Source organism: Salvelinus fontinalis, chromosome 3 (assembly GCF_029448725.1).
Source record: "Salvelinus fontinalis isolate EN_2023a chromosome 3, ASM2944872v1, whole genome shotgun sequence".
Taxonomy (NCBI): Eukaryota; Metazoa; Chordata; class Actinopteri; order Salmoniformes; family Salmonidae; genus Salvelinus; species Salvelinus fontinalis.
The window spans coordinates 50,821,387-50,847,938 of record NC_074667.1 but is presented as its reverse complement, the minus strand read 5'-3'; the positions used below and the strand labels follow the sequence as shown (position 1 = coordinate 50,847,938).

General features: G+C 43.8%; 2 protein-coding genes across 3 annotated transcripts in view; one reads left to right on the top strand and one right to left on the bottom strand.

Moving 5' to 3' along the window:
* LOC129851068 (dysbindin-like) overlaps window positions 1-17,191 on the bottom strand; it is a 31,348-nt gene extending 14,157 nt beyond the window's left edge. Inside the window, exon 1 of one of the 2 annotated variants that reach the window (XM_055917254.1) lies at window positions 16,818-17,191. In XM_055917254.1, the coding sequence (XP_055773229.1) occupies window positions 16,818-16,860 (43 nt within the window). In that variant the 5' untranslated portion in view covers window positions 16,861-17,191. The remainder of the gene's footprint in view (window positions 1-16,817) is intronic. The other variant, XM_055917253.1, reaches the window with a different exon arrangement.
* Window positions 17,192-19,325: 2,134 nt separating this feature from the next.
* LOC129851067 (uncharacterized) lies at window positions 19,326-25,785 on the top strand. The gene is made up of 3 exons (XM_055917252.1): window positions 19,326-19,666; window positions 21,456-22,712; window positions 23,022-25,785. The coding sequence occupies exons 2-3, from the start codon at window positions 21,633-21,635 to the stop codon at window positions 23,376-23,378; spliced, it is 1,437 nt and encodes a 478-aa protein (XP_055773227.1). The 5' UTR covers window positions 19,326-19,666; window positions 21,456-21,632; the 3' UTR covers window positions 23,379-25,785.
* The last annotated feature ends 767 nt before the right edge of the window (window positions 25,786-26,552 follow it).

The following is a 26,552-nucleotide window of genomic DNA, read 5'->3' as shown; positions in this document are numbered from 1 at the left end:
TTATTGTACAAAAACTCAAGACTGAGACAAGGCTGTCAGATAAGACTGACAGCCAAATCTGCTCAGATGGGTAAATCCCAGAGTGACCCAACTGACTCTAAAGGGCAAACTGAGCAGGGGAAAAATAGTTAAAAGTGTAAAGACCAGTCCATTAATGTCCGCTTTCCAGTCTCAATACCGTGGTGTTGGCTTCAACAAGAAGGAAAAACATACAGTATCGAACTCCTCTGAACATGGAAATCTAAATGATAAGCACAGCAGACCAACGTTGTCTGTTTTAAACCGTAGGTTTATATCTGCCTCAGGAAGACAAAACAGAAAAAGACACCAGACCGGACCTCAAGACCCCAGACACCAGACCCTGACCATGGAAATGAAAGACGCTAACGACCAAGAATGCCAACCTATCTCCTTCAAACCAACCAGATCTGCCTAATCCAGACGAAGCAGGAAGAGAGATCCAGACCGGGCCTCCACAACCTGCACACCAGATCTTGACTATGACACAGCCAATGACAAAAAATCTATGGAATGAAAATCTGGCAGATCTCTGACATCAGATCCTCCCAGTCCCGGCAGATTAAAAACTCCTGTTGAGGAGATCAGGATTCTTCTAGGCTAATCTCTAACAAAAAAATGTGCTATCTAGAACCTTAAATGGTGCTTCGGCTGTCCCCATAGGATAACCATTTTAACAACCATTTTGGTTCCAGATAGAACCCTTTCTACAGAGGGTTCTACATGGAACCCAAAAGGGTTCTACCTGGAACCAAAAAGGGTTCTGCCTGGAACCAAAAATAGTTCTCTAATGGGGACAGCTGAAGAACTCTTTCGGATCCTTTTTTCTAAGAGTGTACCTCATGGCCTCCTAGCTCCATGTCACAATGCTCACTATCTTTACTGTCATCACTATCCTCCATGCTTTACGCCAAGATCCCGTATTCTCCCAGAGTTAACTCCAACTCCAACCAACTCACAATCACGGCCTCACAGCTGCTTATCTCGCTCTTCACTATCATCATTGTGGAATAGCAAAGGTCCCCGGGAGTCTCTCGCGGACTGGCAGCTATAAGGCATGCCATCTCCATCTTCAACTCCTTCAAACGACAGGAGAACCAAGACCACTGAGGAGAAACCAGCTGTTAGCCCTGACAGTGAACATTTGGTATTTTTGTTATTTTATTAGGATCCCCATTAGCTGTTGCAAAAGCAACAGCTACTCTTGCTGGGGTCCACACAAAACATGAAACATAATACAGAATGACATAATACAGAACATCATTAGGCAAGAACAGCTCAAGGACAGAACTATATAAAAAAAATTAAAGGCACACGTAGCCTACATATCAATGCATACACACAAACTATCTAGGTCAAATAGGGGAGAGGTGTTGTGCCGTGAGTTGTTGCTTTATCTGGGGGTTTTTAAACCAGGTTTGCTGTTTCTTTGAGCAATATGAGATGGAAGGAAGTTCTATGCAATAAGGGCTCTATATAATACTGTACGTTTTCATGAATTTGTTCTGGATTTGGGGACTATGAAAAGACCCCTGGTGGCATGTCTGGTGGGATAAGTGTGTGTGTCAGAGTTGTGTGTAAGTTTACTATGCAAACAATTTGGTATTTTCAACACATTAATGTTTCTTATAAGAAGAAGAAGTGTTGCAGTCAGTCTCCCCTCAAACTTAGCCAAGAGAGACTGGCATGCATAGTATTTATATCAGCCCTCTGATTACAATAATCAAGATTAGACAAAACTAGAGCCTACAGAACTTGCTTTTTGGAGTGTGGTGTCAAAAAAGCAGAGGATCTCTTTATTACGGCTAGACCTCTCCCCATCTTTGCAACCATTGAATCTATATGTTTTGACCATGACAGTTTACAATCTAAGTTAACGCCAAGTAATTTAGTCTGCTCAACTTGTTCAACCGCCACACCATTCATTACCAGTTTCAGTTGAGGTCTAGCACTTAAGGAATGATTTGTACCAAATACAATGCTCTTAGTTTTAGAGATGTTCAGGACCAGGTTATTACTGGCCACCCATTCAAAAACAGACTGCAACTCTATGTTAAGGGTTTCAGTGACTTCATTAGCTGTGGTTGCTGATGCGTATATGGTTGAATCATCAACATACATGGACACACATGCTTTGTTTAATGCCAGTGGCAGATCATTGGTAAAAAATAGAAAAGAGTAGGGCCTAGAGAACTGCCCTGCAGTACACCACACTCTACATGTTTGACATTAGAGACGCTTCCATTAAAGAAAACCCATTGAGTTCTATTAGATACATTTGAAGTCGGAAGTTCACATACACTTTTTTCAACCACTCCACAAATGTATTGTTAACAAACTTTAGTTTTGGCAAGTCAGTTAGGACCTCTACTTTGTGCATGACACAAGTAATTTTTCCAACAAATGTTGACAGACAGATTATGTCACTTATAATTCACTATATCACAATTCCAGTGGGTCAGAAGTTTACATACACTAAGTTGACTGTGCTTTTAAACAGCTTGGAAAATTCCAGAAAATTATGTCATGGCTTTATAAGCTTCTGAAAGGCTAATTGACGTCATTTGAGTAAATTGGAGGTGTACCTGTGGATGTATTTCAAGGCCTACCTTCAAACTCAGTGCCTCTTTGCTTGACATCATGGGAAAATCAAAAGAAATCAGCCAAGACCTCAGAGAAAAAATTGTAGACCTTCACAAGTCTGGTTCATGCTTGGGAGCAATAACCAAACGCCTGAAGGTGCCACGTTCATCTGTACAAACAATAGTACGCAAGTATAAACACCATGGGACCACGCAGCCGTCATACCACTCAGGAAGGAGACGCATTCTGTCTCCTAGAGATGAACGTACTTTGGTGCGAAAAGTGCAAATCAATCCCAGAACAACAGCAAGGACCTTGTGAAGATTCTGGAGGAAACAGGTACAAAATTATCTATATCCACAGTAAAACGAGTCCTCTATCAACATAACCTGAAAGGCCGCTCAGCAAGGAAGAAGCCACTGCTCCAAAACCGCCATAAAAAAGCCAGACTTTGGGTTGCAACTACACATATGGACAAAGATCGTACTTTTTGGAGAAATGCCCTCTGGTCTGATGAAACATCAATAGAAGGAGGAGGAAAATTACGTGCATATATTGAAGCAACATCTCAAGACATCAGTCAGGAAGTTAAAGCTTGGTCGCAAATGGGTCTTCAGACCCAGGGCCCAGAGCTCAATGATGAGTTTGGAGGGTACTTTGTATCATGACACAAGGTGAGACCAAGATGCAGACACAGGAGTCAGATAGTTGGAGTCGTACAATGTTTAATAATCCAAAAGGACTATGCAAGAGAATTGTCGTAGACAGGCAAAAGGTCAAAACCAGATCAGAGTCCAGGAGGTACAGAGTGCAGAAAGGTTCGTGGTCAAGGCAGGCAGAATGGTCAGACAGGTGGGTACAGAGTTCAAAACAGGTAGGGGTCAAAACCGGGAGGACTAGAAAAAAGAAAATAGCAAAGGCAGGAGTACGGGAAAAAACGCTGGTTGACCTGGAACATATAAGAAGAACTGGCACAGAGAGACAGAAAACACAGGGATAAATACACTGTGGAAAACAAGCGACACCTGGGGGGGGTGGAGACAATAATGAGGACAGGTGAAACTGATCAGGGTGTGACAGTACCCCCCCCCTCTAGGGATGCCCCCTGGCGTCCTACCTGGGCGCATACCTGGTTGACCGAGGTGTCGGCGGTGGAAGTTGGGGATGAGGGCTGGATCCAGGATATCTCTAGCGGGAACCCAGCACATCTCCGGGCCGTAACCCTCCCAGTCAACCAGGTACTGGAAACCCCTGCCCCACGGTCAAACATCCAGGAGATGTTTCTCCTTGCTTGCACATGCTTTTTCAGTTCTGCCCAAACATTTTCTGTAGGATTGAGGTCAAGGCTTTGTGATGGCCACTCCAATACCTTGACTTTGTTGTCCTTAAGCCATTTTGCCACAACTTTGGGAGTATGCTTGGGGTCATTGTCCATTTGGAAGACCCATTTGCAACTAAGCTTTGACTTCCTGACTGATGTCTTGAGATGTTGCTTCAATATATCCACATTATTTTCCTACCTCATCATGCCATCAATTTTGTGAAGTGCACCAGTCCCTCCTGCAGCAAAGCACCTCCACAACATGATGCTGCCACCCTCGTGCTTCACGGTTGGGATGGTGTTCTTCAGCTTGCAAGCGTCCCCCTTTCTCCTCCAAACATAACGATGGTCATTATGGTCAATCAGTCTATTGTTGTTTCATCAGACCAGAGGACATTTCTTCAAAAAGTACAATATTTGTCAATATTTGTGCAGTTGCAAACCGTAGTCTGGCTTTTTTATGGCAGTTTTGGAGCAGTGGCTTCTTCCTTGCTGAGCGGCCTTTCCGGTTATGTCGATATAGTACTCGTTTTACTGTGGATATAGATACTTTTGTACCTGTTTCCTCCAGCATCTTCACAAGGTCCTTTGCTGTTGTTCTGGGATTGATTTGCAAATTTCGCACCAAAGTACGTTAAGGCATTTGGAAATTGCTCCCAAGGATGAACCAGACTTGTGGAGGTCTACAATTATTTTCTGAGGTCTTGGCTGATCTCTTTTGATTTTCCCATGATGTCAAGCAAGAGACACTGAGTTTGAAAGTAGGCCTTGAAATACATCCACAAGTGCACCTCCAATTGACTCAAATTATGTAATTTAGCCTATCAGAAGATTCTAAAGCCATGACATAATTTTCTGGAATTTTCCAAGCTGTTTAATGGCACAGTCAACTTAGTGTATGTAAACTTCTGACCCACTGGAATTGTGATACAGTGAATTATAAGTGAAATAATCTGTCTGTAAACAATTGTTGTAAAAAGTACTTGTGTCATGCACAATGTAGATGTCCTAACCGACTTACCAAAACTACAGTTTGTGAATGAGAAATTTGTGGAGTGGTTGAAAACAAGTTTTAATGACTCCAACCTAAGTGTATGTTAACTTCCAACTTCAACTGTAAGTGTATTAATGTAAGATAAGTGTTAGATATTGTTAGACAAGAAAGGCTGTCTTCTGACACAACAGCACAACAACACAAACTGTATGTTAGCTCTTAACATTTGTCCCCCCCCCCAAAAAGGCAGAAAGAAAAAGAAAACTCAATGGATCAGTGTGGCTTTACTATGTCAGGTATAGATGGCATTCAACAAGGTCACTGGAGAGGTCTGTGTGCTCAGAGCAGAGCTGACACTTGACATGCGGGGAGGGAGTGACTCCTTTTTCTCTTCTCACGGTCGTATGCAATCAGACATGCCCCCGTCTTCTCTTATTATGAGGGCAGTGTGAGAGCCATGCTGACAAAGCAAGATGCCTGCTGAAATTGAGGCCAGGCATATGAGGAATATCAAAACATGCCAGGGTATATCTTAAAATACTGGCTGCATGACTGATGTCTGAATGTGTATCACAGTAATAAAGTCTGATAACAGTACATACAGTATGTCACAGCAGTTTGAGAGAACAGCAGTTTGGTACTTTAGATCACTCAGTGTTTTCCTCGTCCTCATGTTAGTGCAATAGATCCTACAACCAGGTTGACATTGATTGATTGATGCTTGATGTATTTTCTTAAGAGGCCTGGTACCTGACTTATACATGAGCTAAAGGGAGAGTAGTTAACAATGCAAATCTTCCCATTGATTTTCCTATCCCATTTTGTTACCATCTAATCACCTTTATCAATAAGGTCTAGGGAACTCACAGCTGACCTTTTTGACCTTTGACCCGTTCCCTTTTCACAAGGGAAAAAACTGGGTCACAAAATGACAGGGTCACAATGTCTCGGATTGCTGAGATCACTTTTCCGGTCAGTTATTCTCCATTCCTTACCCAAACCCCCCACTTCACACCACAAGCCATCCAGAGTGGCAGCCAGTGGGCAACACAGAGCGGCTATTCAGGAGGGAGGAAGAAGGGAGACGCAGATGAGAGAAGACTGGGACAAAACAGATGAAAGCAGATTGTCAGAGGGCTTTAAGTTTGACCTGACTTTCTTACAGAAAAGTTTTTCCATTGTTTTTACTCACTCCCTCTCTCCCCCTCAGGGAATGAGTTGTGGGTTGGACAGAGTGTGGGATTAGGGCTCAGTACCAGCTGGACGTGTGCAATGAGTCGGACTCGAACAGAGCCGGACGTGTCAGCTTTCCCACTCTGCCTCCCCACACAAAGACAAACCCAGATCCTCCACTCTGACGGGAAAAACAGAAAAAGCCCTTTCAGACAAACACAAAAGCAGGGCTGTAAGGAAGTGGGCATGGGCCTGATTCTAAAGACATGACGCCAGTGAGAGGAAGTTATTTTACTCCATAGGCATGTCGGGAAGGTTAGAAAGGGGTACACCATGACATCATCAGCACACTGTCCTTTCCAACAGGGACCTCTCTCCCTCTCTGTATCATACTCACATTAGAGCTTAGTGCTAGTCAGATACAGAGATAGTGAGAGCTGAGGGGCTGATGGCCTCGTGACTCGAAGAGCTGGCCTCAGAACGACAAACAGTGTTTGGGAACAAAACATGGACGATTAGCTTTCTAGATGATCCAGTTGCTTTTAGGTTTTAGATCTTTCACTGGGGCTGCTGGTCTGTGGCCTCCCTACATTCCCCAGCGGAGGCAGCTCTCAACACAAAAACACTATGGGAATGGCCACTTCCTTTAGTGCAAACACTGATTATAGACTAGTTTGCCAGAGTCATTTTGAGGGAATTCTCTACCACCGAGCATAAGTGGTTTCATAAAAGTGACAGACTTAATTTCCAAAATAATGAAGTAATCCTATTTAAATAATCCTTTGGAATTGACAGTAAACTGCAAAGACACAGCCATGAAAATGTAGGTTTTCTTGCGGTGGGAGACAAAATGCAGCTCTCTCTATATATATACACGTCTCTTTGGGGGCAGAGTGAGCACTGCCTGTGCTCTCTCTCCATCTCTCTCTCTCTCTTTCACAGGATGACAACATGGCACCAGGGATCAGTGTTAGATGTTGTTCAGGATAAGAAATGAATCACCTGCTGGCACATCGCCAGGCAGTGAGACAACAGCAGGCAGTGACAGTGACTCCTGATCAGATTGATCAGGACCAACTGGACGTGACGTAATGCTGTTAGGGACTGGGGGAGATGAGACTGGTTAACCTTTACGACAGGACATGTTGCTGAGGGTGTGTGGGAGGGTATCAGGAGGGATTGTATTTCACCATGCACCATCTCACTGCTTGTTCTGGAGATGTGTTTGAGGGAAGAAGTTGGGAGGAAAAGTGGATAAAAAACTAAAAGTAGTGAAATAAAAAAGGTCAACCAAAGAGTAAAAAGTTCAATGGAAGTGCAAAGAAGGTGGGTGAAAGAAGGAATGTACATATAAAAGAGAATAAAAAAGATGAGGTGTGGAGTAAGGCAGAGCCAAGAGAAAGAATGAGTAGACAGGGAGAGCAGAGAGAAAGAATGAGTAGACAGGGAGAGCCAAGAGAAAGAATGAGTAGACATGGAGAGCAGAGAGAAAGAATGAGTAGACAGGGAGAGCCTAGAGAAATAATGAGTAGACAGATAGAGCCAAGAGAAAGAATGAGTAGACATGGAGAGCAGAGAGAAAGAATGAGTAGACAGATAGAGCCAAGAGAAAGAATGAGTAGACAGGGAGAGCCGAGAGAAAGAATGAGTAGACAGGGAAAGCCGAGAGAAAGAATGAGTAGACAGGGAGAGCCGAGAGAAAGAATGAGTAGACAGGGAGAGCCGAGAGAAAGAATGAGTAGACAGGGAGAGCCGAGAGAAAGAATGAGTAGACAGGGAGAGCCGAGAGAAAGAATGAGTAGACAGGGAAAGCCGAGAGAAAGAATGTGCCGACTCTGATTGGGGCTCATTAGCTGAGATGGATGTCTTGCTGTTTTAATAGGATGTCTTTTCCGCTGCTCTCTCATCAATTCAATTAAATTCAAGGGGCTTTATTGGCATGGGAAACATGTGTTAACATTGCCAAAGCAAGTGAGGTAGATAACATACAAAAGTGAAATAAACAATAAAAATGAACAGTAAACATTACACATACAGAAGTTTCAAAACAATAAAGACATTACAAACGGCCGATGACCTCAGGCCTTGGATATTCCAGGATGATATAGTGAAGGCTTTTTGTTCCATAAATTGTCCAATGTTGTTGGTCGTGGTTTGGCCTCAGGCCAGTAAGTGTGAGCAGAGCCTGCTGAGCATCTGGTACATGCCGTTGGCTTGGGCGAGTGTAAGAGTGGGGGTTGGGCCTGTTTTCCCGCTCACTACCTGGGCGTATGTGTGACTTCCATGTTGATGCCCTCTTTGCGGGGGTGGGGTGCATGGGGTGGGCAGGAGTGGCATAGGTCTGATCTGAGGGGGCCTAAATGGGGTGTGGGCATGGTTGATGTGGGGGAGTGTTGATTGGTTGGGGTGGGGGTGTGAATGTGTCTGGGGGTGCTGTGGTCTGGATGTAAGTCCTCTTGGCGTGGGTCCTCTATGTGTAGGTCCAGGGGGGGGGGGGGTTCTGCAGGTCTTGGAGGGTGTCTCGCTGGTCTGGGTGGGTTGTCTCTTGATCTGTTGCTCCTGTGTGAAGTGTTGGGGCTGCGTTTGAGAGCAATGTCCTTTAGAGTCCGGGCAAAGGTGGGCACTGCTGCCTTGTAGAGGTGGACCTGGTCATAGAGGCTGTTCAAGTCCAGGGTGAAGTGGTGGGCCAGGAAAACATTTGGTTTTGAGGCACAGTCACGGGAAATGCTTGCGTTTACCTGCTGTATTGTAGCTGGGTGGAAGTCTTTTCGTGGTAGCAGGGTGGAGATAACCACTTGTGCGTTGGGGAAAGTAGAAGAAGCTTTTTCCATCACTCCCTTCAGTGCTGTGGCCACCCTTTCCTGCTGTGCTCTCAGGTTGTTTGTGCCTGTGTGTATTATTATGTGGCTAGGTGAGCCTAGTTTGTCCTCAGACAGAAGGTCTAGGGCGCACTGGGTGTTTGGACACCAGAGTTTAGACACACTGTGTTTGGGAAAACGTTTTTTTTCTTCTATATATTTCCCATTTGAGTCCATAAGGAGAACAATCTGTGTCTTGTGTTTGTCCTCAGTGGGTGTGGGGGGGTTGTCAGGAGAGCTATCAGGGTGGCTGACTGGGGGGGTGCTCAGAGGGGGTGAGAGCTGCTGGGCTTGGGGTTTTTCTTTTGTCTGTTCTGCTGTGATGTCAACTCTATGGTCAGGGTCTGGTGTGGACTGTTCTGCTGTGGTGTCGAGACTTTTGTCGGGTGCTGAGGTGGGCTGTTCTGCTGGCTTCTCTGTGGGGATGGCCAGCTCTCTAGTGGGTGGTTCTCTGTCGCACGCCGTCCCCCTCAACCTCTCCTCCAGCAGTCTGATCCTCTCCTCCATCCCCCTCTCCCTCTCCTCCAGCAGTCTGATCCTCTCCTCTAGTGCTCTGTTCTGCTCCTGCTCCTGCTCCTGCTCTTTCTCCTGTTGAAGATGTCTCACCACTGTCCAGAGTGCAGATATGTCTCTCTCCACCTCCAGCACTCCGGGTCTGGTTAAGGGGGTGTTGTTGTGCTGGACTGTTGTCTGGGTCTGTGCTGACTGGAGTGTAATCACCTGCTGTTCCAGCTCAACCTGCCTTACCTCCAGCTGGGTAAATTTATCCTTCATTTCAATGAGGAAAAAGTACTCTGTACTGGGAGGTTGACTGTCTGCTGAGGGTTGTTCGTCTGTGGGGTTATATGATGAAGAGGTCTGGTCTGACCCGCTTGGGGTGGGGGTATCTTTATCAAGGGAGAGCTTCTCCTGCTGGGCTAATTATTTGATTAGGTGAAAGTCCAGCTGAAACTGTTTGGGGTTGCCCTGTACAATTACTGTTCCAGACTTATAGAGATTAATATTAGCTGACTCAGAGTCCTCGTTGTCAAGTATCCTGAGTTTCCACCCCTCGTTAACCCCCCCTCTCTTAACAAAGGGGTAGTGTGCTAATATAGCACTGTGCCATGCCAGGGGATGGTTTGTGTGGAAGATAAGGTTGCTGATGTTCCCATTTTTGTAATAGTCAGCAAAAAGTGTCTCTTGATTTTCCATAAGGAGCTTCATTTTGTGATCTTTTCTTGCCTTATCAATCTTTACATACACAGGGTACTGTATTTTAATTACCTCTGAACAGCGGGAGGCAGCTTCTAAGGCCTCTCCATTTGGTTGGGGTAGACTATTCGACTCTCCTGCCATTGTTGGCTAATGGGCTTTGACATCTCTCACTTGACACGTAAGTGCTAGTTGAAGCTGTATCAAGCTTGGCAGAATTATGTTACCATTCAGTCCTTATAGAGTAATGTCATGTATTTTTCTTCTTGGCTTTTGGAAATAAAATATAGTTTCAGACTAAACATTACTCACTCAGTTCCAGGTTGGGTGGTGTTCTCAGGAACTGTTGTTTTCCAGAGAATTTGCTGTATAGAATAATTAATTCTTGGTAGATGTGAACCTTCCAGGTGATTCCGTAATTCCGTCCAAAATCAGGTTGTAGGTTTTGAGTTTTGATTTGAAGTGAGGGTTATGTTGTAGAGGGTAGCATCCTGTATGTGTTCTTGACAAAAAATCCAAGTTTATCTAAATCTAAATCTATATTTTATTAAGAAAATGCTGAAAAATGCAGGAGCTCATCTGATCATGACCTCTGCTCTGCTCCATCTCTCTCCATCTCCATCATCAAATTCCACTTTCAACAGTCTAGTTGCTGGCAAAAGCTGGCACTATGGAGATCATCAGCTGGCCATGACTGCCTCTAGGTAACTGGAAGTTCATTGGATCAATTGTTGCAATAAGGGGGCAACATAGAAACTGCTTCAGAACAAAATCAGATTATATGAAGCCCTGTGCAATTACTTTGTTTATTGAAAGAGTTTGTCAGGTGAAGCACTGTCCCTGGCTATGTAAACTGACCAGGGTGGCAGGCAGTCCTCCCTTTCATAAAACAGATGACAACATTAACAATTATGTAGAAGATGCCTCTTGTCGTTTTTTGTTTACACCGTTTATTATTGGGCTTTTTTCTTCCTCCTGCTCTCTCTCCTGAACCTCCCATCTGGGCTTGGTTCCAATTGCGAAGAGAGTGAATTATTGATGTTGAGAGTTGAGCAGTGTGTGTGCGTGTTTGGACTGTGTGCGTGTTTGGACTGTGTGTGTGTGTGTGTGTGTGTGTGTGTGTGTGTGTGTGTGTGTGTGTGTGTGTGTGTGTGTGTGTGTGTGTGTGTGTGTGTGTGTGTGTGTGTGTGTGTGTGTGTGTGTGTGTGTGTGTGTGTGTGTGTGTTTTATTTTTATTTCACCTTTATTTAACCAGGTAAGCTAGTTGAGGACAAGTTCTAATTTACAACTGCGACCTGGCCAAGATAAAGCAAAGCAGTGCGACACAAACAACAACACAGAGTTACACATGGAATAAACAAGCGTACAGTCAATAACACAATAGAAAAAAAATTAAGTCTATATACATTGTGTGCAAATGGCATGAGGAGGTAAGGCAATAAATAGGCCATAGTAGCAAAGTAATTACAATTTATCAGATTAACACTGGCGTGATAGATGAGCAGGTGATGGTGTGTAAGTAGTGATACTGGTGTGCAAAAGAGCAGCAAAGTAAATAAAAACAGTATGGGGATGAGGTAGGTAGATTGGGTGGGCTTTTTACAGATGGACTATATACAGCTGCAGCGATCAGTTAGCTGCTCAGATAGCTGATGTTTAAAGTTAGTGAGGGAAATGTAAGTCTCCAGCTTCAGCGATTTTTGCAATTTGTTCCAGTCACTGGCAGCAGAGAATTGGAAGGAAAGGTGGCCAAAGCAGGTGTTGGCTTTGGGGATGAACATTGAGATATACCTGCTGGAGTGCGTGCTACGGGTGGGTGTTGTTATCGTGACCAGTGAGCTGAGATATGGCGGAGCTTTACCTAGTGTAGACTTATAGATGGCCTGGAGCCAGTGGGTCTGGCGACGAATATGTAGCGAGGGCCAGCCGACTAGAGCATACAGGTCGTAGTGGTGGGTGGTATAAGGCACTTTGGTAACAAAACTGATGGCACTGTGATAGACTACATCCAATTTGCTGAGTAGAGTATTGGAAGCTATTTTGTAGATGACATCGCCGAAGTCGAGGATCGGTAGGATAGTCCGTTTTACTAGGGTGTGTGTGTGTGTGTGTGTGTGTGTGTGTGTGTGTGTGTGTGTGTGTGTGTGTGTGTGTGTGTGTGTGTGTGTGTGTGTGTGTGTGTGTGTGTGTGTGTGTGTGTGTGTGTGTGTGTGTGTGTGTGTGTGATTGTTGCGTGTGTGTGTTTGGACTGTGTGTGTGTATGGGGAGCTTGCAATGGGTTGAATCACAGACTGGCACCACCACATGCCCACTCTGTAAATGCTACAATGACATCATCTCTCCTCTCCCAGCACAAACATTCACACTCCGGACTGACAATAGTGCCATTTATGGGTCAGTCAGCCTCAGTCTCCTGTGCCAGTGCCCTCTATGTGGCCCATAAGCAGACTACTCGTCCACAATGAAGCCAAGAAGCTGAAAACTGAGAGACGTCTCCATTAGACTACACTCACTCACCATGAATGAGCAGAATTTGTCTGGAGTGTTGTGAGGGAGCGGATGTACTTAAAAGCATCGAACGGGTGACACTGTTGGCCAACTGAGTTCCCTCCATCATGACTCATCATGCCCTTTGGCAACACATCAACTATCACAGTGTTCACCTTTCCTGGTGTTCCTTGAACCTCTTTGTTGCTCATCCTCTTTTTGTGATGAATAGCCCACATTGCTATTTTCAAATCAATGGAGAGCATCACTGGAATGTTTGGCTGGACACAATAGAATAGTTCTGGCCTTACACTGATCTATTCTGTTGATGTTGGTATTGCATACCACTGCTGGCTTGCTTCTGAAGCTAAGCAGGGTTGGTCCTGGTCAGTCCCTGGATGGGAGACCAGATGCTGCTGGAAGTGGTGTTGGAGGGTCAGTAGGAGGCACTCTTTCCTCTGGTCTAAAATAATATCCCAATGCCCCAGGGCAGTGATTGGGGACACTGCCCTGTGTAGGGTGCCGTCTTTCGGATGGGACGTTAAAACGGGTGTCCTGACTCTCTGAGGTCATTAAAGATCCCACGGCACTTATCGTAAGAGTAGGGGTGTTAACCCCGGTGTCCTGGCTAAATTCCCAATCTGGCCCTCAAACCATCATGGTCACCTAATAATCCCCAGTTTACAATTGGCTCATTCATCCCCCTCCTCTCCCCTGTAACTATTCCCCAGGTCGTTGCTGCAAATGAGAACCTGTTCTCAGTCAACTTACCTGGTAAAATAACGGTAAAATAAAAATAAAATAAAAATCTAGTGATGTCATGAGCCTGAGTAGTTTGGCACTATCGTCGTGGGTTCATGATGAACAACAAAGACCAGAAACCCAACCAATATGTATTTCCCATACAATACTAATGATACCTGTGATACCTGTGTTGATGTGGGAGATGTGTAAGAGCTTTGTGGGTCCAGCACATACTGACAGATTTATGAATAATGGATAATAACTGTGTTGTTTTATTTAGTGAATTACAATATGCCTGTAGGCATTAACAAGTATACCTGGTCTGAACCAGGTATAGAATGGGATGATGGGAGATTTGATCCAAACTAATTAGGAGGACTTGGTTTTAGGCCTAAGGTTTTAGATTGTGTAGATTAAAGGATCTATGTGGAAATAGATATGAACAGATGGTCATTCAAGGCCTGTAGTGTGTACACATACATACTGTACATACACAAACATGCACATATACACACACCATGGGACATTGCATGTGCACAGCATCCATGGATATTGTGTGTTCATCAAGCTGTTGGTCAGCCATGCATGGGGGAAAAACTACATTATCTACAATGCAGCTGTTGCAGTCATAAAGTAATATTAGTACAGGTGGAATAAATCCAGAGGCTTTTGTTGTGGCCACCTCTCCATCCTACAGTAGGCTGCACCACCTTATCAGAAATGTACTATGCTGTGTCTGCCTCAGTGGGAGACTGGCTTTGTTTAAAATGAGCACTCTGGCAGCAGCCATCCTGTGAGCCGCTAGCATACATGGGGAACAGATAGGAGTTCCATGCAATGATGCAGGGAGAGACACCAGTCTTATCTATATAATGGAGTTAGTCCAGTCAGAAAATGAAGGGATCTACCATGGTTGGTGAAGAGTAGAATAGCTGAATGGGATACCTGGGACACACAATGTTTGATCACCGAGCATGGTTGGCACCACAACAAAACCATGTCCGCAACAAAATAAAAAATATGTGAGAATAAGTTGTGTGTTTGCAATCAGTTATGTCTTATCTGGTGTACATTCAATACGAACTGCGCATTCACTTAATCATTCCCAGCCTGTCATTGGGCACTGGGACCGGTCAACCCACAGATAGAGGATGTCTTCTCTCTCAGTCATGGTCTGATCAAATTTAGCCACTGACTGACTGACCCTATTGTGACAAATTAAATTTCCCCTTTCTGTGTTTTTCTGTGAGAGCATCGTCTGTAGGACAGTCTGTCTGTAGCCCTATGTCACTGCAGTCAATCTATAGATACAGACACACAATCTCATTAGGAGTTAGAGATTCATGTCAGTGAAACCATTGGATGTCTTTAAGGCCCCAATCCAAAATGAGAATATACTGTATCCCTTTAAGAACCCTCAACGTCTTGAGTCAAGTCCCACTGATTACAGCATTATTATGGTACATTACTCATGGGGATGATTCACCATTCTAGTCTTTATTTGGCCAGCAAAGAACATACAGTATGTCAGCCTTAGAAACATCAACAAACACCAGGTCCTTTCCACATCGGCTGAACAGTCAAAGCAGCCAACACCGACACACACAGACGCACAAAAACACACAAACACACACATTCTTTGCTTTCAATGCACACACACACACACACACACACACACACACACACACACACACACACACACACACACACACACACACACACACACACACACACACACACACACACACACACACACACACACACACACACACACACACACACAAACACATATTATTTGGGTTGGCGCCCCCTCTTGGGTTGTGCCGTAGCGGAGATCTTTGTGGGCTATACTCGGCCTTGTCTCAGGATGGTAAATTGGTGGTTGAAGTTATCCCTGTAGTGATGTGGGGGCTGTGCTTTGGCAAAGTGGGTGGGGTTATATCCTTCCTGTTTGGCCCTGTCCGGGGGTATCATCGGATGGGGCCACAGTGTCTCCTGACCCCTCCTGTCTCAGCCTCCAGTATTTATGCTGCAGTAGTTTATGTGTCGGGGGGCTAGGGTCAGTTTGTTATATCTGGAGTACTTCTCCTGTCTTATCCGGTGTCCTGTGTGAATTTAAGTATGCTCTCTCTAATTCTCTTTTTCTCTCTTTCTTTCTTTCTCTCGGAGGACCTGAGCCCTAGGACCATGCCTCGGGACTACCTGGCATGATGACTCCTTGCTGTCCCCAGTCCACGTGGCCGTGCTGCTGCTCCAGTTTCAACTGTTCTGCCTGCGGCTATGGAACCCTGACCTGTTCACCGGACATGCTACCTGTCCCAGACCTGCTGTTTTCAACTCTCTAGAGACAGCAGGAGCGGTAAAGATACTCTTAATGACGGGCTATGAAAAGCCAACTGACATTTACTCCTGAGGTGCTGACTTGCTGCACCCTCGACAACTACTGTGATTATTATTATTTGACCCTGCTGGTAATTTATGAACATTTGAATATCTTGGCCATGTTCTGTTATAATCTCCACCCGGCACAGCCAGAAGAGGACTGGCCACCCCTCATAGCCTGGTTCCTCTCTAGGTTTCTTCCTAGGTTTTGGCCTTTCTAGGGAGTTTTTCCTAGCCACCGTGCTTCTACACCTGCATTGCTTGCTGTTTGGGGTTTTAGGCTGGGTTTCTGTACAGCACTTTGAGATATCAGCTGATGTAAGAAGGGCTATATACATAAATTTGATTTGATTCAATGCACACACACACACACACACACACACACACACACACACACACACACACACACACACAACACCACCAACAACAACATCAACAACAATAACAACAGCATGAATCAATAATCACCCATAATTACTTGAACAGGTTCTGTTGATTGTGGCTTGGTTTATGTTTCTCTTCACTAAATATTTATTAAGTTTGTCTGTCTGTAAAGCTACTACAGATACCCAAATATGGACAGGAATTTTCTCTATGTAGCGTTCTGCTCAGCAATAGGGGATTACAGTGATTGAAACTACAGATGTAGGATCTTAATTTGATCACCCTGTTGCGGGAGAACTGTCCTGCAATATAAAACCTGTAGTGTATTTGAGGTTTAAAAAGCTTCTGAAGTTTGTAATTTCAACTTTGAAATGTCAGTTTATTTTCTCCTGTGAAAAATGTATCATTCCCTACAAAACTGTCCATGAATTATAATCCACATAATAATTTACATTTCCTGTTGCTGCAGGATTATTTTCCTGCTGTAGAAAACTGGCTCACATCTGTATATAGAAAATTATTTAAAAAAACAGTACAGTACAGTACAGTACAGTACAGAATAAATGACTAAAATGATATGTAATGACTTATGGAATATTCCCATTGTGACGTAGTCTTTCCAAGTCCTACACATTCGAGTAGTTTTTAGGAGAGGTAAAGATGCTTTAAAGTTACTCACAGGGTAGACGCTTGTTGTGGAGGTTTGCCCCAGACGAGCTCATGGTGCTGGCAGCTTCGGAGAGAGCTGCAGAATCAGATGTGGTGTGCTGTTGAGGAGGACTGGAGGGTCAGGTCACACAGTCAGGCACAGAGATGAGATGGGGTGTGGAACAGTCAGCCCTCCAGAGCCTCAGCAGGACAGCTCATCTCCCTCCTTCTCTCCTGGGACAGACAGAGAGTCAAAGCACTCCCAAGAAACTCACTGGCTCTCTCAAACACACTCTCTCCTTTCTCTATGGAACAGTCCAGGACCCTTCTCTCTGAGTGGACTTACTCTATCAACTACAGTATTTGGATGAGAACAGCAGGTTAGGGCTTTGTGGAGCATACCAAATGGTCATTCACAGGGGGAGGAGCTTGGTGTGAGAGGGGTGGATAGGGGAGAGTGCAGGGTCCTTTACGTAACAGTGGAAGATACCAAGTCAGTAGACAGACACTTGCTTTTGTTATTTTTGTCATCCTCTCTCTCTCCCTCTCTCCTTTCTCCTCTGTGTCCCTCTCACTTCCAGGGTCAATTGATGTGCACAAAATGCAATGCGACAGGATACAAGATCTTCTTGCCGTTAATGGAATAATATTGATGTTATTGAACAAATCAAAATCTTTTTTTAGGCTTGCCTTTTTGAAAGAGCACACACTGTTCTTCGGAGGAACAGTCAGCGGCTTTATGTATAATTCAGTTCATGGCAAAGATTCCATTTTTCATCACAAAAATAGCATTAGAAGCCAACACTTCCAAAATAACCTAATGGGTTTAGCTAGACTGAAAACAATTTATTCTAGAAATGTATCTTTATTTTAAATAAATCTTTAGAGAAATAAAAGCTTAAAATTATACTTAACTGCTTAATTGCAGGGCAGTTTTGATAGCGTACTATACATATACCGCAATGTATCAGTAGGTATTTTAGATGTAAGGGTAGTACCGTCCCATCAAATGTATGTGTTGCCTGGGACAATACTGATTGCCTGCAAATACAGAAATAATGATCACTCAGTACAAGATTGTGTGAATATCAAAGTAATTGACACCATCTAGTGGTCAAAAGATGTGTTTGCTTTTCATTGCAACCTGAGCTGTTGAAAATAGATATTATTCTGCATTTAAATAGCTAATATGAAATGTTTTATTTGCTTGATTTGAATAGGCCTTATATAGGCCTTTAATTAGCCTTGAATTATATGGTATGTAAATGGTAATATCAATGGCGTTTCATTGTATAGGATGTTTTCCTGTGAGGTGCATTCTTTCAAATGAAAGCACACACATGCTGCCACCCAGAGAGAGACATATAGAAAGAGATGGAGAGAGGGGAAGAACATATGAATAACTATCTGTCTTTGTGGAAACCTTAACAATAACAAGTCTTGGCATCCATGCATGGGTGCAGATGTAAGCTACTGACTGCAGATGCATGTATACTCTAATGGGTGTTTGGAGGACGTGGGAGTGAGAAAATGATACGTTGATTTGTATCAACAGTGATCTTCCTAAATGTCAGAGAAGTGTTGGTTGAGGTAGTGACTCCTCCAGCTTTAACTCTTGACATGTCCTGTACTGTCTGAGAGAGTGTGTGTGGGCAGAGGAAGAATGATGTGACTCAAAATGAGAAGCTCTTTTCGCCTCTCTCTAATGTGTGTGTGTGTGGGCTTCATCATGACTGGGGTTTCACCCTGCAGAGCATGGGGCATCTGGAGCTACCTGTAAATCAGATTGCTTTCCTATAGATGGGAGATGCTTGAATCAAGGGCCCTGATCACTTTTTATTCTGTAGAATGGAAGTAGGGCTGAATAGAAATACAAAGAGAGGAGAGAAAGAAGAATAGTAAAAGAGGGAACATATCTTTTGTGTCCTGAGTTAAAAAATTATGTTTGTTCTGAATGTATATAGGTCTAAATATTGATCCTTTTAACTGCTGAATAGAAAGCAATTAAGGCTGATAATTTTCTAACTTTACTGACATTCACACTGTCTGGCATTTGGTTCAGTGGCTCAGATATGTATCCTACATATGCAGCAGTGAGAAAACTAAGAGAAGACTGTTGGTGTTCACAGTAATAGAGAAGTAATAGAGGAGTAATAGAGAAGTAATAGAGAAGTAATAGAGGAGTAATAGAGAAGTAATAGAGAAGCGGGTTGCGAGAATTCACTGTGGTCATTTTCAACAACTGAGAATTGCAATAAATGTGAAGCCAACGGAAGCATTTTCAGAATGGGATGTAATTTTCAGAATGTGTCTTCCTATAGATTCCCTAGAAGGTTGTGCATTCCAGCTGGTTGAACAGGCATGAAAGCTAAAGATGTGTAATGCCCAGAACATTCTAAGCTATAGTTTCCCGCCCTCACCACAACTGGGCAGAATTCCAAGCCCATCAGGCAGCCATACGCCTACTATCAGCTGACGAGTATCACAGCGGTCTCATGTCTAATTATACACCCAGAGAGAGGGAGGGAGGGAGAGGGAAGGAGATAGGGATGGGGAGAGAGAGAGATGGAGAGAAAGTCAGAAACCAGAGAGAAGGGTTGTGAAAGGGAAAGAAGAAGGGAGGGAGAGGGAGTCAAGACTGAGCTAGAAACAGAGAAAGAGACAGAGCAACAGAGAGGAAGTGAGGGAAGGAGGGAAGGAGAGTGCACAGCAAATCTGGTAGATATGTTGAGAGGGCTAGAGATAGTGGGGGTGTAAAAGAGAGTGGGAGGAAAAAGAGAGAGTGCGTCTGTCTGATAGACATAGTGAGGCTGTCTGGATGTTCCCATTCACTCTGCAGCATGCTGTACTAAAGACTCACACCTTAACCAGAAGAGAGAGGTAAGGCGTCAAGTGTTAAGATGTATCTTGTGAATGTGATAATATGGGTGTAAGTGTGTGGGAGGAAGGTATTCATTGCCCTTGTAGTCATTTGATATGCATGGTATTCCTTTATGTTACGGTTGAAGTGGTAAAAACTCAATAGCAATAATATTGCATCAGTGATAAAGTGCATCTAACCCATCTAGATCATTAGGGTTCACATCAGTCAGAACTTACGCAACGCGATATGACCAGTTATGTTTGGGGTGTAATTTGTAACTTGGAAATGTGTTGCTTGAGAAAAAGAGCTCTGCACATAATGATAACAATACCAAAAGAAAAGTGTGTTTCAGGACTTTCCTAGCAATTACTGTTCCACTAAAAGTAACACAATTGTTTACACACAACACACCTACACACACTGTATGAAGATTGCATTTGCATAGTCGTAGTATGACATGCACAGCAAGGTGAGGTCAATTGATACCCTTAATAGGTTATACTACCTGTCTGCTGCTCTGAGTTTTTGCCCAATGATTGGCCTCTGTCAGTACAGCCCTCTGTGTAAGGAATGTTCCTCCATTTGAGGGTGTATTCTGTCCCATTCTTATGAGGTCATCTAGTCTGTACTCACAATGGAAGGTATGATCCAAGCTATGCCTCATACTTGCAAGACATGTCTGTTAGTCAGAGTGAAAGAGCATTATTCAGCAGTCAAGGGAGCTGGTGAGTGCTCTGCGGTGGTGGGATGACACCATTCAGGCCTTGGCTTTAGCTTTGCATAAGATTGCACCGTAAAGTCTTGCTCTGTTTTCTTCTATCACTTCTCTTCAGGCTTTCGGTCAAATCATTTAAATAAACAGCATGTAGATTTGAATAGGTAAATTACTGGCAAGCGTGTGCATTATGAAATATCTTTATGGTATGAGTTGTACATAGGAAATGCAAGGTTAAGCTACATTTCTATATAAGGTCATTATTTTTATACAATATTGAGAAGTATAACAGTTTTATCTGCATGTATTTTGCTCAGATTCACATGAATACATTATGCATTTTGTTGCTGTGCTGCATAGTAGGTCAGCTACAGTGAAATTAATAAATCCTGTTGATGGTAAAATCAATGACATCCCATGTATGTTGATCATTGGGTAAGAATATGATATATTATTCAGACAAAGTAGATTCATTAAGTTTTCATGAAAATTATATTTGTCATTAGTGTTGGAAAGCACAACCCAGCACCCCTGTGCAACACCTCCCCTCATCTACACTGTTCCAACAGTATGCACAGTACTATGCTGTGTTACCATAGTAACTTCTTCCTAAGTAGATCCGGTTAAAGTTTAATGTTCTAGTGAGCCAGACTTCAGCTGTCAATCACACTCTCAATGCAAAGCAGTCTGTGGTTTGAAAGGCTCTAATTTGGAGGCAATGGAGAAATTAGTGATGAGATTTCAGGGGCATAGTCACCATCTGTAACTCCATAGGGGTCTAAGAGAGACAGGGAGAACTGGCAGAGAAAGGCTCTGTCTATCACTTATGTAGCAAATTTTAAAGAGAGAGGGAGAGTAGAGAGAAAACAAGGGATATGAGAGAGAGAGGGCGTTGTGAGAGTACGTAATGAAATATAGTTTATGAAATGCATCATCAAAAGTCACATGACTATAAGCTGAAAAGCCTATGAAATGCAAGGCTATGAAATGTATAAAAGTATCTTGGTGTACCTTCCTCTTGGGCTTTTGACATAAGGATGAGGGTTAAATTATAATTTATGTCAAACAAACACCTTCCTGTCTTTTTTCAGATTGGATCATTGAGACTGAGAACACCTTTGACCTCTCTGTCAGTGATGATTCACCAGAGAGTAACGGGATCCCTTAGGGTGCCTCTTTCACATGAAGCCTATGTGACTTAACCTCTCCACAACAACCTGTAGGCCAGGGAACTGAAGTGTCATTATATGTGACGGCTGTGTGAACCAATGAGCACCACACTAACCCCAGAGACCGGCCTAGGCAGAGAGAGTCTCCCGCCCAAGAAGAGGGACCCCAGACCAGGCCTCTCAGAGCAGCCTCCTGCTGTCACGTTCAAGGTCCCCTTTCCCTACAAGAGCTATAATGAAGTCAAGCCCTACAATGCATCTTACTCAGACCTGCTCCCTCCTACACCTGCATCTGTGCGCCCGCTATACCAGCCCTGGACCCAGTCCCCCACCACAGCCTCCACCACCAGAGTCAACCCCTATCTCCCCTCTCCTGTCAACGACAGCTATGGCTGGGCTGAGTGGAAGGAGCACTATTACAAAGGTTGGGCTGCAGTGCCTTCAGGGTGGGAAGTTCCTTACATTCTCCATCACCCCTCAGAATACCCACGCCACCCCTCTATCTGCAGACACATGGCTTTGCCTACAGAAGAGCCCAGTGGGGTGGAAGCAGGGTACAGATGGCACCTTAATAAAAAAGTGAGGGAGAAGTTAAGTCCACACACCGCACAGCAAAGCAGACAGAGCGGCCCATATATGAGAAGAAGGAAACAGGGGGGCCACCAGCCACAACCCAGCTCAGGGACAGGTTCTGCCCCACTGAACACTGCTCTATCTCCTACCGCCAACAGGAACCTACACCACCACCCTGAACTGGTATACACAAACCTCTCCACAGACCCCAAGTACCATGCTTCAGGGCAAAGTCCTTTGGAGTTTGAGGCACAATCTCCCATAAGACCATCACTTATTGATCAATCAACAGAGAAATATTGGACCATTGGAGTAACAGAAAAAATATGTGTGCCTTCACATCTCTCCTCCCATCACTCTTCCTACCCTTCCACCTCTTCTGACCAGCTGCCTTGGTTGCTCCCTCACTTTGCGGCAGGCTCTTTAATCGAGCTCAAAGACGGGCGGCTGAGGAGGGTTGAGGATTTGCAGACAGAAGACTTCCTAATCGGCGCGGAGGCTTGTCCAGAGCTGCGTCTGAGCTGCTGCACTGTGCAGCACATCTCCCCCTCCACAGCCCCCTCCCTCTCCCGCCTCCTCATCCTCCTACACGAGGAACACTCTCAGGTGAGCTGGGCCTGAGCCTACTACATCATTACATCACATGAGCTCATGTCAGTGTGTTTGTCATTGTATGCTTGTCTACTGATATTTCCATAATTTATAACATGGAATTCAATATACAAGATATCATAAATATTTGCAAATAGTATAATTCTTGATGAGTCTAACCCTAAAGAAAATGAAATACATTCCTGCAGTATGCCTCATTATGACACGACATCAATGCCATTCCCCAATTTCAGAACACTAACACAACTTTAGGAGACAAACAGAGGTACTGCATTGTAACTGTAACAGTATTTTTTCCAACAGGAGTTCCTGGATGTGTATGTGGAGTACCCGTTCTTTGTACGCGGGCGTGGCTGGTCCTCCTGCTGTCCCCAGAGAACAGCCCATCTTTGTGGCCTCCGCTGCCACCAACTTAGTGTGGGTGACGTCTGCCTGGCTCTCATACCCACATCGCCCTTCGTTCCCCCACCCACCCAACCCCAGGGTCCTGGCACCCCAGCTAGAGGGCCTAAGCCCCTGCAAACATCCTTCCCCCAGGCTCCCCTTCCCCCTGCTCCAGATAGGCCAAAAGCAGGGCAGAGAGGGGGGATGGAACCAGCACGGAAGAGGCGTTGGTCAGCCCCTGAGCTGCGTGGCCCAGGCACCAACTGCCCGTACTGATAAACACCACTACCATATGGAAACGGAGCCAGCAAAGCCTAACTTTTGTTTTATTATCTTTATCTCAACCTCACACTCTTTCCACCCCTGTCTTCGGGGCTGTCTTTGGCTCATTTCTGTTTGTCTGTTTTATATAAAGGTGAGTTATGATCAAGGAGGAAAGAAATATAGATTTGACTCTCAGGATTCTGGATCCTAAGCAGAGTACAATTGCAGGTATTGGTCTAAAAGCCATAGATTATCAGGGATGTGAGAGAATATATCAGGCACAATATATTACCTTGACCCAACTCCAGAATTGCAATTTTAAAGGTGTCACCCAATATTATTAAAACTTGAAAACATAAACACTCCTAATTTTATCAATGAGACCATTCAGGGGAAATACATGTCGTTCTATGCTACCTCTATATTAGCAACTTTAATTGACGGAACTGATTTCTGTATGTAGAACAGTGAATGTTGAAGTAGGCCCCAGTGAGTGTGAATGGCTCCCTGTGTGCTGTATAGCTGAGAGTTGTTGGCATTACATTATGCACTAGATCCCCTTCATGGTGTCCGGTCTGTTCTTTTACCTCAAATTTTGCTACGGTTTGACAATCCTTTATGTTCTGATATTCAAATTCAAATATTTCTGTTGATTAAGAATAAAACATGTTAAAGGGCTCTATTCAATCCGTATGGCAGAAATTCAGCGTTACAGCATGATAAACATTTCAAATGGATTGTTCTGCGGAAGCAGAGACTGTATTCACGGTAAATGCTGCATACAGTGCGCTCCAAATGTATTAGGACAGCGACACAATTTTTGTTGTTTTGGCTCTGTATTCTAGCACTTTGGATTTGAAACTGTCAGCTTTAATTTGAGGGTATTTCCATTCATATCTGGTGAACCATTAAGAGATTACAGTGCTTTTTGTACATAGTCCCCCATTTTAAGGGACCAAAATTATCGTCCAAATTCACTTACACAGTATGTGTATTAAAGTAGTAAAAAGTGAAGTATTTGGTCCCGTATTCATAGAACACAATGACTACATCAAGCTTGTTACTCTGCAAATTTGTTGAATGCATTTCCTGTTTGTTTTGATTGTGTTTTAGATTAGTTTGTGACCAATAGAAATGAATGGTAAATAATGTATTGTGTCATTTTGGAGTAACTTTTATTGTAAATAAGAATAGAGTATTTTCTAAACACTTCTAAATTAATGTGGATGCTACCATGACTACGGATAATCCTGAATGAATCGTGAATAATGATGAGTGAGAAAGTAACGGACGCACAAATATCATACCCTCCTCCCCCCCAAAAATGCTAATCTGCCGTTATTGTAATTGTGAGGTTAGCATATCTTGGGGGTATGACATTTCTAGCACACAATCTGTAACGCTTCGGCAATACAGACTGAATAGAGCCCTAAAGTAGGCTACATTTACTATATTTTACCTCACCAGCTGACGTTTACAATATTTATATACATATGCTTATTGAGCCTATGATAGATTATACATAAACCATCAACGTCTTCAGTTACCATATTTTGGTTGTGTGAGAAAATGCTTTTCTGGCCAAGTGATATAAATGTATTACATCTGCTATGTCTATGAGAGTTTCTGTGCAATTTGTTGCTGTAATCTGACATTTAGTTTTTACAGAAAATATGGCCTCGATCGCCCACCTGCAGGTCTGGAAGGACATCAAAAGGAAGCTGGAACAGAATGATAGCTCAGAGTTCTCTTGTGGGCAAAACCAATGGCATCTCTGGGACCACATGCCTTTCTTGTGCTGTGCAGAGCTTGGTGATATATGTCTGTGCCACCTCCTCCAGGAAACTCAACCCAAAAGGGCATATTCTATCAATCCCACACAGTCTCGTATTAACCGTCAGCTCTGCCATCTCTCACAGCAGCAGCCTCTGAATCTGCACACAGACAGTCTTACACCTGACCTCTGCTCCGCAAAATACATCATCACCTACATGCTGTTAAAAGGAAAAACAGACAGCCATTTTGTTCTCATCGAAATCAAAGTAAAACCAGCTGTTTGTGGAAAAAATTAACTATGCTGTAAAAAAGCAACGTGTCAAAGTAAACCCATTTCAGAGACTGTCTAATGCAATCAGATGCAGCAGTTTTATCCAGCAATTGTTTTACACAGAGGCGCTGGGTACACACAGCAGAACTGTCCAAACAGGATTTATCTTTTTCAAAGGCACATCTTAAAATGTCTACTCATGGATAAACAAGCAATTGCTAAATTCTTAATTCTGCTCCGTTTTGGAGCATCTTTAGCATTTCATTTGAGTCTCATACCTCTATCCAGGGGGCTATCTTTTTGTATTCATCAATACTTTCCTTTCTTTGTTCACTTAAGTAAAATGAGATTATAAATAAATGGATGACAGTTCAGTGTCTGTGATGTTTCATTCCTCCACGGTACTGACTGTGAATTATATTGTGGTCTCTAGATGAGTAGCCTTGTACCTATCTTTAATGCACCATGTAGTGGAGACAATCCAGATGCCAAAGATCTTCTTCGTAGTTGGGCTAGAGCAGTATGTCTCTACTGCTAGGGCAGTATGTCTCTACTGCTAGGGCAGTATGTCTACTGCTAGAGCAGTATGTCTCTACTGATATGGCAGTATGTCTCTACTGCTAGGGCAGTATGTCTCTAATGCTAGGGCAGTATGCCTCTACTGCTAGGGCAGTATGTCTACTGCTAGGGCAGTATGTCTCTACTGCTAGGGCAGTATGTCTACTGCTAGGGCAGTATGTCTCTACTGATATGGCAGTATGTCTCTACTGCTAGGGCAGTATGTCTCTAATGCTAGGGTAGTATGCCTCTACTGCTAGGGCAGTATGTCTACTGCTAGGGCAGTATGTCTCTACTGCTAGGGCAGTATGTCTACTGCTAGGGCAGTATGTCTCTACTGCTAGGGCAGTATGTCTCTAATGCTAGGGCAGTATGTCTACTGCTAGGGCAGTATGTCTCTACTGCTAGGGCAGTATGTCTACTGCTAGGGCAGTATGTCTCTACTGCTAGGGCAGTATGTCTACTGCTAGGGCAGTATGTCTCTACTGCTAGGGCAGTATGTCTCTACTGCTAGGGCAGTATGTCTCTACTGCTAGGGCAGTATGTCTACTGCTAGAGCAGTATGTCTCTACTGCTAGGGC